This window comes from Ixodes scapularis, unplaced genomic scaffold (genome assembly GCF_016920785.2).
Source record: "Ixodes scapularis isolate PalLabHiFi unplaced genomic scaffold, ASM1692078v2 PGA_scaffold8__174_contigs__length_109621045, whole genome shotgun sequence".
Taxonomy (NCBI): Eukaryota; Metazoa; Arthropoda; class Arachnida; order Ixodida; family Ixodidae; genus Ixodes; species Ixodes scapularis.
Window position 1 is genome coordinate 33,172,435 of NW_024609883.1, and position 12,154 is coordinate 33,184,588.

At 50.2% G+C, this 12,154-nt stretch overlaps 1 protein-coding gene across 1 annotated transcript in view; it reads left to right on the plus strand.

Annotated features, from left to right (window-relative positions):
- Window positions 1-12,154, plus strand: part of LOC8038371 (mediator of DNA damage checkpoint protein 1) — a 434,922-nt gene that overhangs the window by 20,757 nt on the left and 402,011 nt on the right. The window contains exon 6 of the mRNA XM_042286646.1: window positions 3,142-8,949. Within this exon, the coding sequence (XP_042142580.1) occupies window positions 3,142-8,949 (5,808 nt within the window). The remainder of the gene's footprint in view (window positions 1-3,141; window positions 8,950-12,154) is intronic.

Consider the following 12,154-nt stretch of genomic DNA (forward strand, 5'->3'; position numbering starts at 1 on the left):
AAATGACATATAAGAACAAAACACTTTGGGGCATACTGACATACAAGAAAAGAACACTTCGGGGCACAGCAGCATGAATAAGCATCTATTATCGCTTTTGTAACATCTACCATAGTTTCGGTCACTAACCTGAATGAAAAACAGGAGTGGCATATTTGATGCGTTCCTTGCGCGGCTGCTGTGCCCACTGAAGGACGAAGTGGCAGTAGCAGGGCTTATATCGTAGGGCTGGTGTCCCATGGTTCCGAGTTCTCGTGGCTTCCATTGGCTCTGCTTGAGATCCGCCCATGACGAGGTGCCGTTGCCGATGGTGGGGATGATGCAGTCGTTACCGACGCACGTGGTGACGAGGCTCCCTTCCGCTGGCGGGCTTGGCGCGTGCAGCAGCATCTGAATGAAAAACAGGAGTGGCATATTTGATGCGTTCCTTGCGCGGCTGCTGTGCCCACTGAAGGACGAAGTGGCAGTAGCAGGGCTTATATCGTAGGGCTGGTGTCCCATGGTTCCGAGTTCTCGTGGCTTCCATTGGCTCTGCTTGAGATCCGCCCATGACGAGGTGCCGTTGCCGATGGTGGAGATGATGCAGTCGTTACCGACGCACGTGGTGACGAGGCTCCCTTCCGCTGGCGGGCTTGGCGCGTGCAGCAGCATCTGAATGAAAAACAGGAGTGGCATATTTGATGCGTTCCTTGCGCGGCTGCTGTGCCCACGAATGGGATGCTTTTTGCCCGGAATGGAGTGGGAATGGAATGGGGGGCTCGGTTCTTATGCGAGCTCTGTCGATTATCATCTAGGCCCTACACTCTAAAAAATGGGTGTAACCCTTACACTCCTTTTTACATATAGGACACCCCAAAACTTCAGTTCGCCGTACAGTGCACTGACATCAAGCCGACAGCCCAAACTTTTTCGAGATGTGTTTAGGCGCGATTAAAGATATTAAACTGCTTAAGTATGCATAAAAGTGTACAGAGAGAAAACACTGAGGTTTTGCAGTAGGGCCAAAAAAACCACAATAACTTTTCTTAGTCAGTTACATTTACGTAAGCTATTTTAGTAAGTTGAATAACTTGGCTATCAAGCCGCTAGTGAAAGTTGGTAGCGTCGGTTGAACGTCAGTGCGCTGTATGCCCAACTGAAGTTTAGGGGGTTCATATGTGTGACAAAGGATGTAAGGGCTACACCCCCTTTTTTTTTTAGTATGTAGGGGCTGATGGCACAATTCGCTAGCGCATGGTAAGTGGCTCTCTAAAAGCATTATTGCATTGGAGGTGATTGACGGCTTGATTGTCTCGCTGGCTCATTCTCCTTCGAAGATGAAAATTGCGCTCTCTCAGTGAAGCAACAATTCTGAATATAGTTGTAGGTAGACAAGGTTTATTGGACCAAACAATTTCTTATACATATAAGATTTTTCACTAGGGCAAGATAGCTTCTTGTGCCACGCACAAACTAGACATTTTTAAGGCCTTATCAAACAAACTACACTAACTATGTGTCTGCGAGGGACGCTCTGTTTGCGAAGAAAATCGGTGGTTTTAATTTTCAGCGACTGTTGGGACTCGAAAGCTTTTTACGCTTCATCGCCTTTTTACGCTTGATCACGAGATCAATGTCTGCAGTGACACCAAGCGCTTTGTGCAACCACCCTTTGGCTTAGTAGATTCAGTGCTTTGAAGAAAGCGTTTGCATACTTTTTACAGTCGTGTCCGCATTTGATGTCGCCCGTTTTATGCTGCTTTTCTTCAGTAACCGAGTGTGGCTGTCAATGGTCCATTTTCACATTTAGGAATTAGAAGAATGGAATGGTGGAGTTTAGCCATTCCAGGGGTGGGAATGTGCCCAGTGTCTCCATTCCGAGGAGTTGGAAGGAATGGAATTGTCGAAAACTCCAATTTCTTGGATTGGAATCGGAATGGAATGGGGGTGCCCATTCTGTAACACTGTTCTCTAGCAGGAATTGCGGTGACGTCGGACGACGCCGAGCTCCGATTGGCTTTGATTGGAAGGATGGTGGATAGACCTCAATGCTAGATGCCTCGACGTCTACCGGCCATTTTTTTCAATCGGCCAGTGAGAGCTCTGCATTCTGACATCGTCACATCCCCTGCAAAGGAAGCGGACTCTTTTAGTAGTCTTTTGCAGGTTTAGGCTGCGGAACAAGCACCTCCCACAAAGTCCTCTGCTCGCCACGATTGGCGGTTTCCTCCTCTCCACTCACCTCTTCTCCGGCATTTTCTTTGTTAAAGTGGAAAATGTGGAAGGCTTTCTCAAAAGTGCTTGTCCCCGCTACTCTGAACCTGCCACAAGCTATAGTACATTGCCGCAGCGAGGAATTGAAAAAGAGTGTTTGTTTTTTTCTGTTTGGAACGTACACTGTGCATCTGTGAAGTGGAAAGGTGTTTTGCAAAAAATATAATATTTGCATTGCTGTAGCTTGGAAGAATATCTGCTGGTTTGTGACTGTAGTAGTACACAATTTCAAAGTGTTTAGACTGTAGTAGTACTCTTTCAGTTAAAACTGTACTCCATTGGCTCATAAGCTGCCGGTGGAGCCTATGGGGAATGTCAGTAGTGCAGTCCGGTGCTCCCAGAGTATTCCCAACTTCCTCCTTGGCTCAAGGATATGCATGTGCAAAACGCTGTTGCACTGCCAGTACCCGATTGGTCCAGCCATCTCATACCTTCCACTACACTCTCCGCTTTGGAACAGAGTGCCGTTCTGTTTACGACTTTTTGAGCTAAATTTAGCGGGAAAATATATTCGCAAAATTTAGTGAGGAACCACATTATGAACATTGTGATGTCGGTGTCTTCTAGTGAAGTCATGTCATGTGACGTCGCAGTTTTCCTACTCAATTTATTGAGAAATTTCTCAGCTAATTCTAACTTAAATTTAGTGTCGCACAATGTCATATCGTCACATGATTTGACAGTGTCGCGTGAATGCTGTGTGCTAAGTTTTGAGGGACCTAAATCCACTAAGTTTAAACACAGCAGCGTGACTGTGTGCTGCAGCGTGCAGCGTCTCTGCGGTCTTTGCAGTTCATGGGCGGGACACCGTAAGCTATTGCGATTTTTTAGTTGTCCAGTACCAACTTCCAACAACACTAACTCGCCGCTTCTTTTTGCTGATCAAAGGATCAGCAACTTGGCGGCATCGGGGGCACCCCAGGCGACAAGGGAACAGCTGCGGACTCGTCAGGCTCTCAGACGTCCACAGTACCCTGCAGCAATTCCAACGACGGAAGCCAAACTGGCCTCTCGAAAGCTCGGAGAGAAATAGGCGAAGACGGAGCAGCGGGCGTCGCTGCTGTTGCGTCCACGTCTGGCCCGCAAACCGACGCCACGAGCGAAGCGCAGTCAGGTGACGACTTCAGGCTGCCTCTGATGCCTCACATAGACTTCACACAGACCGAAAGTTCGGAGAGGGCTGACAGCGAACGGAGCGAGAGCTTTCAGGAGGAAGGGGACCAAGGCATGTCGAGTGCTTCCGGCTGCGGCAACAAAGGTGAGGACAGCGACGCCGCCGTTACGAAAGAGCCGGAGGCATTCGCCTGCACTCCCGCTCGGTTATGCGCGGATGCAGATGGCGCAGTTGGTGAAGCGGGAAACGGCGATCTTGACGGCAGATCAGCCGTGTTGCAAAATGTGCCGACGCAAGATGTTGTCGTTGCTGACGATGTTTGTTTTGATGACGGGTGCGACGCATTCCGCAATGCACCGACTCAAGCCTATGCATCGACGGAAGTTTCCGCCAAGGAGAACGAAGATGGGGCTTCCTCCCACAAGAAGGAGGATGCGTTCCGTGACGCTCCCACCCAGGCGTATGCACAGATGGAAAGTGCTGTTGAGGATGATAATGATGATGAGAAGGATGATGCGTTCCGTAATGCTCCCACCCAGGCGTATGCGCAGACGGAAAGTGCCGTTGAGGATGATGATGATGATGATGACGGAAAGGATGATGCTTTCCGCAATGCTTCCACCCAGGCGTATGTGCAGACGGAAAGTGCCGTTGAGGATGATGATGATGACGGCGGAAAGTATGATGGGTTCCGCAATGCTCCCACCCAGGCATATGCGCAGACGGAAAGTGCCGTTGAGGATGACAGAAAGGATGATGCGTTCCGCAGTGCTCCCACTCAGGCGTATGCGCAGATGGAAAGTGCCGTTGAGGGTGATGAGGATGACAGAAAAGATGATGCAATCCGCAATGCTCCCACCCAGGCGTATGTGCAGACGGAAAGTGCCGTTGAGGATGATGAGGATGACGGAAAGGATGATGATTTCCGCAATGCTCCCACTCAGGCGTATGCGCAGACAGAAAGTGCCGTCAAGGGTGATGAGGATGACGGAAGGGATGATGCGTTCCGCAATGCTCCCACCCAGGCATATGTGCAGTCTGAAAGTGCTGTTGAGGACAGTGATGATAACGGGGAGGATGATGTGTCCCATAATGCTCCAATTCAAACCTTTCCAGGGGCGCAAGATGTGGTCGAAGAGAGTGACGCTGAGGACGGCGATCGTTTCGACGAGAAGGACTACGCCTTCCGTAATGCTGAGACACAGGGCTATGCGCGGACGGAAGATTTAGTCATAGAGAGAGATGCCAAAGACGGAGCTCGTTCTGACGGCAAGGATGATTCATCACTAAATGCAGCAACTCGGGCGTACAAGGAAGGCACCAGCCACGAGTCTGCTGATGACGAGCCCTGCAGTCCCGACGGCGAGACGCGAATAAGAGTCCGCGATTCTGAAACAAATGGGGCCATGCCCATTTTTACCAAGAACGACGAAGGAAAGGATGCTGAAGAGCCTTCCACGGCTGTGGCACCACGGCTGGGCCCTTCCACGAACCTGAGTCGTCTTCTGTTTGCAGACACGGAGCCGGCGTGCGACTCCTTCGTCCTGTGTGCAGCCAGCCAGTCGGACGGCGACCAAACGGACGACGAGGAAGATTTTTGTGCCCCCACGCAGATGGATGCCGGCTCCGCAACTCCCAAGGTCCACCCGGTCGACCTCAAACGGTCGACCCCGGTGTCCGTGAACGAGACTCCGCCGCTGTCTCCCAAAAGCGCCATCGAGGAGACACCTCCCTCCTCGCCATCCATTGTCCCGGAGAGCGACCCGGAGGATGCGGACGACAGCATGGTTACGGCGCGGCACTCCCTGTCACTCCTGGAGAGCACTGGCACGTCGCTTTTCCAGGACTGCGAGGAGTACGGGGACAGTGAAGTCATCTTGCCTGTTGTCGGGAGGAGTGACAAGAGGAGGGCACTTCTCAGCAGTCTCAAGAGGAGCGGTGGCAAGCTTGTCAAGGAACACTTAAGAACGACCCATAGGGAGGCGTCACAGTTAAAGGCGTTGGAGGAAGAACCGGATTCGGTGGACGGCAACTTGGTAGGCGAACAGCGTTCGAAGCAATCTGGAGCTGCAAAGAAGCTGGAGTATGCTGGCAGTACCTCCAGTGCTCTTGCAATCCCCGAAGAAGAGTCCACACCGGGAGATGTGTCTCGGTGCAAGTCGGCGTCGGAAGGAGCTCCTTTTAGCATACCTGGGGTGGCACCGCTTCAGCTATCTTCACTGGTTTCGCTGAACGAGGAGACGGCGGAGAGCAACGATGTGGTGCTTGACTCGACTTTTACTGTTGGAGGCTCAAATGCAACCGCCGATTCCAGTGTTCACTCGGCAGTGGCGGAAGACCATCGTGAAACAGCGGAAGGTGCAGTTGAAGAAGCTGGGTTTCAGGAAGCCGACAACAGATTGAGGGAAAGTTCTGGACGCACAGAGTTGCCGAACCAATCCGTAGATCAGACACGGGAGAAACATGAAAGTGTCTTAGACGAGGAAGAGACGCAAGTTTCCGATGTGGAGGACGTCGAAGACACAAAGGGAGTTTCCAGCGGTGTGGAGGCTGAGCCAGCAGAGCCATTGCGGTTGTCTGAAGAAGCAGATGTCAATGGGAGCACACTCTCCGAGGTGGCCGTCAAAGACGCGGAATCGGAACAGGAACCGAAAGTGCCTTCTTTGGAAGCGACTGAAGATGTGTTAGAGTCCAACCTGGAGCACGAAAATCAAACTGAGGCAACTCCACTGCCTTTTAAACTTCCAAAGTCTCCGGGCAGAACGAAAAACGCAGACAGTGAGGCTGCCGACAAAGTTTCAAAGTTGACCAAAAAGGGCAGCGAGAGGAAATTTTTGTCCAAGAAGACCGAGACGACCAAGGAAGTGACCTTAAACTTGGACGTGGTGCAACCTCCAACCAGGAGCCGAAGATCAAATGCCGGAGCCAGGATGAAGGAGTTTCTTTCTATCGAGAAGAGAACGGGAGCTTCGGGAAATTTCAGAGAGGACTTGGCATCCCAAGAGGCCAACAAGAAGGAAGCGCCACCCGCGTCTAAAGAGCAGTCAAACGTGGAAGGCAGGACATCTAAACCAAAGAAACGTGGTCGAAAAAGCACCAAGGAGCAGATGGATGAAAGCAATGAAGGCCAAAAGCTCCCTTCGTTGCCTCAACCAACAGAGGAATTGCAACTCCAACCATTGGTAAGTGCAGCGCCTGAAAGTTTCAGTGCTGCCAACCCTGCAGTTGAGGGCAAGAAGACTTACCAGCCGTTCTCAAGAGGAATATGGGACAGTCAGTTTCAAAGCACTCCTTACACGAGCGGCACCATAGACAGTTGCCTCTCGCAGGCATTCCCCACCTTCTCTCAACTCATGGTTGGAGCCGGTGACGATTGCAGAGCTGCCGACGAAGTGGATGAAGCGGCTGCCACTGACATGGATGAGCGGAAGAAGCCTCCGCAGCAGAAGGCAATAGCGTCAAATGTGAGCATGGTTGTTGCCGATTTAGATCCAAAAGAGGTTCACCCAAAAACCATTGGAAGCACTCTAGGTTTTAGCGGGAAGATGAGCGAGGCTTCAAGTCGATCGGACACAGGTCCTGACAGATCAAAGAACTCTTTGGATGCTGCAGTTGTGCAAGTGATGGATGCAAAGGCTGGTCATTCAATGCAAAGAACCATGAGCCAGGACTTGAAACGTGAAGGGCCTCAGGACTTAGCAGTCTCAGAACCGCTCTTGGAAGATGCTGGCTGTGTGCCGGACTCTGATGAAACTCAAGATCTGGATGCCTTGATTCCAGCAGAATCGACTCGTCCTAAATGGGCCACAAGAAAGAGCACTCCTTTCGTGCCGTCCGGACTTGCGAATAAGCCCAATCGCAAGATCAAACTTGAGTCGGCGGAAGACACTGGAGGCAGTGGGGACGAGTTCCAGGACGACTCGCAGACGAAGAAGGTAAGCGGTGCAAAGCAAGTCGTCGCCGCGTCAAGACCATCTCGGAACGCCGTGAAACCTGCGCCATTGGCAACCACGAGCACAGTACAAGACAAGCAGCCTTGTACACCAACTAAGGAAGCACTTCCGGCCAGGCGACGAACACGGAAACAGGTGCTGGACGTCCTTGCTTCAGAGTCCAACGATTTATCCGCAGTCCGTGAAGCGGGTGAAAAAGAACTAGGGGATGCCATCGACGACAAGAAAAAGTCCTCGCGGCGGTTGCAGTCGAAAAGGGCAGCTTCGGGTGACGTGGAAGGGCCTCAATCTTCGCTTGCATCACACGAAGTTCCCCAGGGAAAGCGCAGAAAAAATAAGGCAGTCTCGGAGGTCCCCGACGTAACTATTCCGGAACCCAACGTTGCCGGATCTGCAACCAAGGAAGTTGAGGATCAGAAGGGTACCATTCGTGGCAAAGAAGGGCGACTCAGCTCGTCACTGCCCGGAGGAATCGTGTTGCAAGTGAAGGAGGCAGCCTCAAGCGAGTCTCGAGACTCCCAACCTACCCGAAGCTGTCAAGGACGAGCAAGAGCACGAAAGGTTGTGGATACCCCCGTTTCGGATGTCGTCAAAAACAACTCGGAAGGATTCAACGAGGCAAGTGCTGTTGACAAGGACAAGAGAGAACCGCGCTCCGCTCGTTTAAAGGGAAGAACGGTGCCAGAAGCTGCATCGAGGGGACCTCAAGGTTCCCAATCTTCTCCAAGTTCACAAGGACAAAAAAGAACACAAAAGGCTGCGAATGCTTTTTTTCTGGATGTCGCAGATGCCGGCAGAGAAGAATCGGACGAGGCAAGCGCTGTCGACGAGAAGAGAGATCCTTGCTCTTCGCTGTCAAAGGAAACAACGGCGCCGCCAGTGGAGCAAGCTCCGTCCGGGGAGTTTCGGGACTCCCAATCTTCCCAAAGTAATCGGGGAAAGCGCAAAACCGGGAAGGAGATCCGAGATACTCGTGCGTTAGACTCTGACGCCACCGATGCCGGCACGGAGGAGTCCCAGGAGGCAAGCACCGCCGAGAAGAACGAGAGGCATTCTTGCTCTTCGCGGTCGAAGCGGACGGTGCCGCAACATCCGCTGAACCAGTTGCAAGGCTCCCAATTGTCGCAGGTCACCCGGAGAAAACAGAAGGAAGCTCCACTGCCTTCCCACTCCGAAGAACCCGGAGAAAAACAAGCCAACGCACGGGGCCGAAAGAAAGGTCTGGAAAAACGGCTGGACTCGTGCGAGCCAACAGCACTTTTCACGGATTGCAATCCTAGGGTGGTGATGGTGCCTATGGAGGAAGTTGTTGGCTTTGGATATTTATCACAAAGTAAGCAGACGGCAAGGGAGACGCCGGCGGCGCCGGTGGAAGGTCTTCTTACTAAGAAGGCCGTGGAAGAGGCCTCCACGACTCGTGGACGCCGAATCAAGGAGGTTGAGTCGGCAGAATTGCCGAAGCCTGTCCTCGGGGGAAAACGGCGTAAAGTGGCTTTGGTGGATGTTGAAAAGAAGCCATCGTCGAACAATGAGGAAGCTGAAGGAGTGGAGGGGGTGGCACCACCTCCAAAACTGCGGCCGGGAAGACCAGCCAGGAATGCTGCGGTGAAGGTGGAGGCTGCTTCCCAGGTGAGTTCTCTTGTAGAATTTGCTTTTGACTAGATGTTTTGTGCCTAATTTTAAAGCAAATTTTGGCGGTGTTTGTGGCTGTAAAGGTCAGCCACGAAAAAAATTTATTTATCGGCTGCTGCAGGTTCAGCACACATAGAGGTTGGCACGTGTCATTTGGTAGTCAGATGTGTAACTTGTTTTGGAACACTTCCTTTTTAGTTGGCCAGCGAGAAACTTGCAGAGCTAAGTGACTGAGATAACGAGTTACTGTCGAGAGGGCATGAAAGTTCATAATTCAGTGTTTTTTGTATTTTTTGTGTTGTGACAAACATGTCATTTAGTTGCACTGGTGATATAATAAAGTTTCGTACCAGCTGCAATTCTGCTCTGTCACTGGTACTCGTCATGGTCACACCATATGCAAGCTTTGGTCTTTCTAGATATTCTCATGCTTTGGCAGGTTTTTTTAGAATGGGAACATTATTGTTGACAGGGAGTAACAAAAACAACTGGGTACTTTAATTTTTTTTTCTTTTTTGGGTAGGCTAACATGAGCACTACTTCCTCCACTCCTCGGTAGTGATAAGTTGTGAGGAAGCTTAGGAAGCACACAATACTTCATATCATTTGACTGCAATAGATTGCCAAGTGTCCCATTAAAGGTGTTCTTTCATATTAAATTATAGAAATTCATTTACAAAAGCAGTTAGTAGACATATTTTGTGGGGAAAGTCAAATAGATTAAGCCCTATTTAGATAAAAGGCAAAAATAAAATTTGCATGCTAGAAGAAAGTTTAAGAGATTAATAAATTAAGTGCAAGATTTCATATTTGGTGTACGGTACATACTCGTAAATCATACGTGTGTTTCTCATGAGGGCTAAGAGGATCAGTTCGTCCTGTAAAATTTTATCTTCTGATTTACCCTCGTAATTATATTCCCCAAAGCAAGTCTTACGATTTTTTTTTTCCAATGTCCCCGCTTCGAAGGAACCCAGCACGAGCAGGGGCAGAAAGAGGGAAGGTCTCGCCCAGGACCCCTCCCCTTCCCCCCGCAAAAAGGGACGAGGAGGAAGGGCTGCAGCCACAAACGTGTCGTCTCCCAAGGCGGACGTTGGAGTGGCGCCAGCTTCCAAGGGCAGAACGAGCTCTAGTCTAAAGCCCAGGGTGATGTTCACGGGACTTGCCGACACGACCGGTGAAGAGGCAAGTCCCTTACTTTTGTTTTGGGCGTTGGTTTCATGCTTAGGCACAAATCTGGAGTTGCGTTGGATTTCAGAGTTGGAAGAGTCGCTCGAGAGTTTGCTCCAGTTTATATAAATGTCGGCCGCCTCGGTTTCTCTGAGGCAAAGCGCGGGCCTACGAATCCCCATTTTGGCGGGTTTCAATTGCAGCACAGTTGCCTGCAATACGACGGAGGGTTATTGCAAAGAAGTTGTATGGCTTTCGGTTGCATGTGAAAAGAGCCATAGGTGGTCGAAATTAATCCCCAGTCCTCCGCCGGGATGTCACCTTTCTTGATTTTGCTTGTAGAACTCCCAAATTTGACCTTGTCAATGTAAACAGTTCTTAGGTATGTTCCTTGGCGATTCGTTTCGGCCTGTCGTCTCCACTTTGTTGCGTGTGTGTTTCATGCAGGGTGATGCTATACAAATATTCCATAATGATTTGTGCTTCAAGCCACAAATGAACCTGTGAAAAGAAGTTCATAGGCATGTGAGGAAAGACAGCTGGGTGGTCAGTGTCTAACAAGCAACCGTGGAACTTTTTTTTGGTTTCGCTATATGATTTTTGTGTTTGATCGCCGATGTTCCATCAGACAACATACCTGCATTCATTTTTAGGCTCTCGCACTAATTGGTACCAAAAACACACAAGAAAAAGACAGAAAATGATGCCGAAATTGCTGTTGGCGCTAGGCTGATTCTCGACGAAAGGCGTCTGCATTTAGCTCTGGGGTTTTGACTCGGCGAAGGATGGGAATTCCAGCCTCCCAATGGTCTGCACACTGCTGTGTTCGGAAAGCCAGTCTGTTCTCCGAGGCATCGACGGTTTCGGATACAGTCACCACAGCTTCCTCCCGCTCCGGCAGCGTATCATGATAAGCATGCCTGAAGACTCTTTCACTCTTTTATGAGGGAAGGAGCATAACAACATGGGACATAACGAGCGAACAAACGAAGGAAAAGATAGGAACCGCGCAGTGCGCTGCGGCTTCACAAAATCAGTCCAGTCCAAACCAAACCACAACTGCTCAAATGAAAACTACTGCATGCACCAGAACAATAAATGCCAACGCATTTAGAATTGAGAAGCGCCAACCTCCTCAAGTTGCAGTCAGGACAAGCTGTCGGGTGTTCTTTGTCTGTTTCGGGCCACTAGTCTTAAACGTAGTCACATGCCTGGTTGGCAGGTCAGAGTTTATGCTCTGCTCCAGACATCAAAAAAATTTAGCGATTTCTGTCGCCACACTAATTAGCCACGTACGCAAGCCCAAATATTTGCCAGTGGAGTGATTGGTTACCCGGTGCGAGCCAACCGATCATGCATGCTCGTGCCACGTCCTTGAGCCGTTTTTAGTTGTGATGCGTCAGCGCTCTTAGGTGCTGGGTGCACGTTACGAGAGAGTGCCAGCCATTTCTGAAGAAAAACAAAAACACTCTTCCCTCTCACTTCGTAGGTCTGAAACAGAAGTCACATTTCTGGATCCTTTCCCAGCATGCTAGATCTCTCGTGTCCCACTGTGCGTTATGTGTTTAGAAAGATTTTAACCAAATATTGTTTCATGGTCCCTTTAACACACGCTTCTCCCATAAGCATCAAAGGCCTCATATTTGTATGGCAGTCACTGCAGGACCTGAGCTGCTCTGCAAAAAAATTTGCAAAAGAAAAGAAAAGCAGAATTGTATTTTTCGCCCAATGTGCGAAGAAGCGAAAGCAATAGCTGTAGCACGGTCACGCAATGCGGGTGGAATGGTGCCGTCACGTACCTGAGGACGGACATGCAACATGGTTAATTCTCATAGCCGTCGGGGTGTGCATCGTGGATGCCACTGACGACTGCCACCAGTGCTCGGTGATCTCTGAAGTAAGCGCGTTGGGAGTTTCTAAAACCATCCAGCATTGCGCGTAGCAACTGGACACTGCCAAAGTGGGATTTCGCATAATGCAACTAATGTTTGAAAAGTAGTCTTTCAAGCGGATGACAGGAAGACTCTCCCTT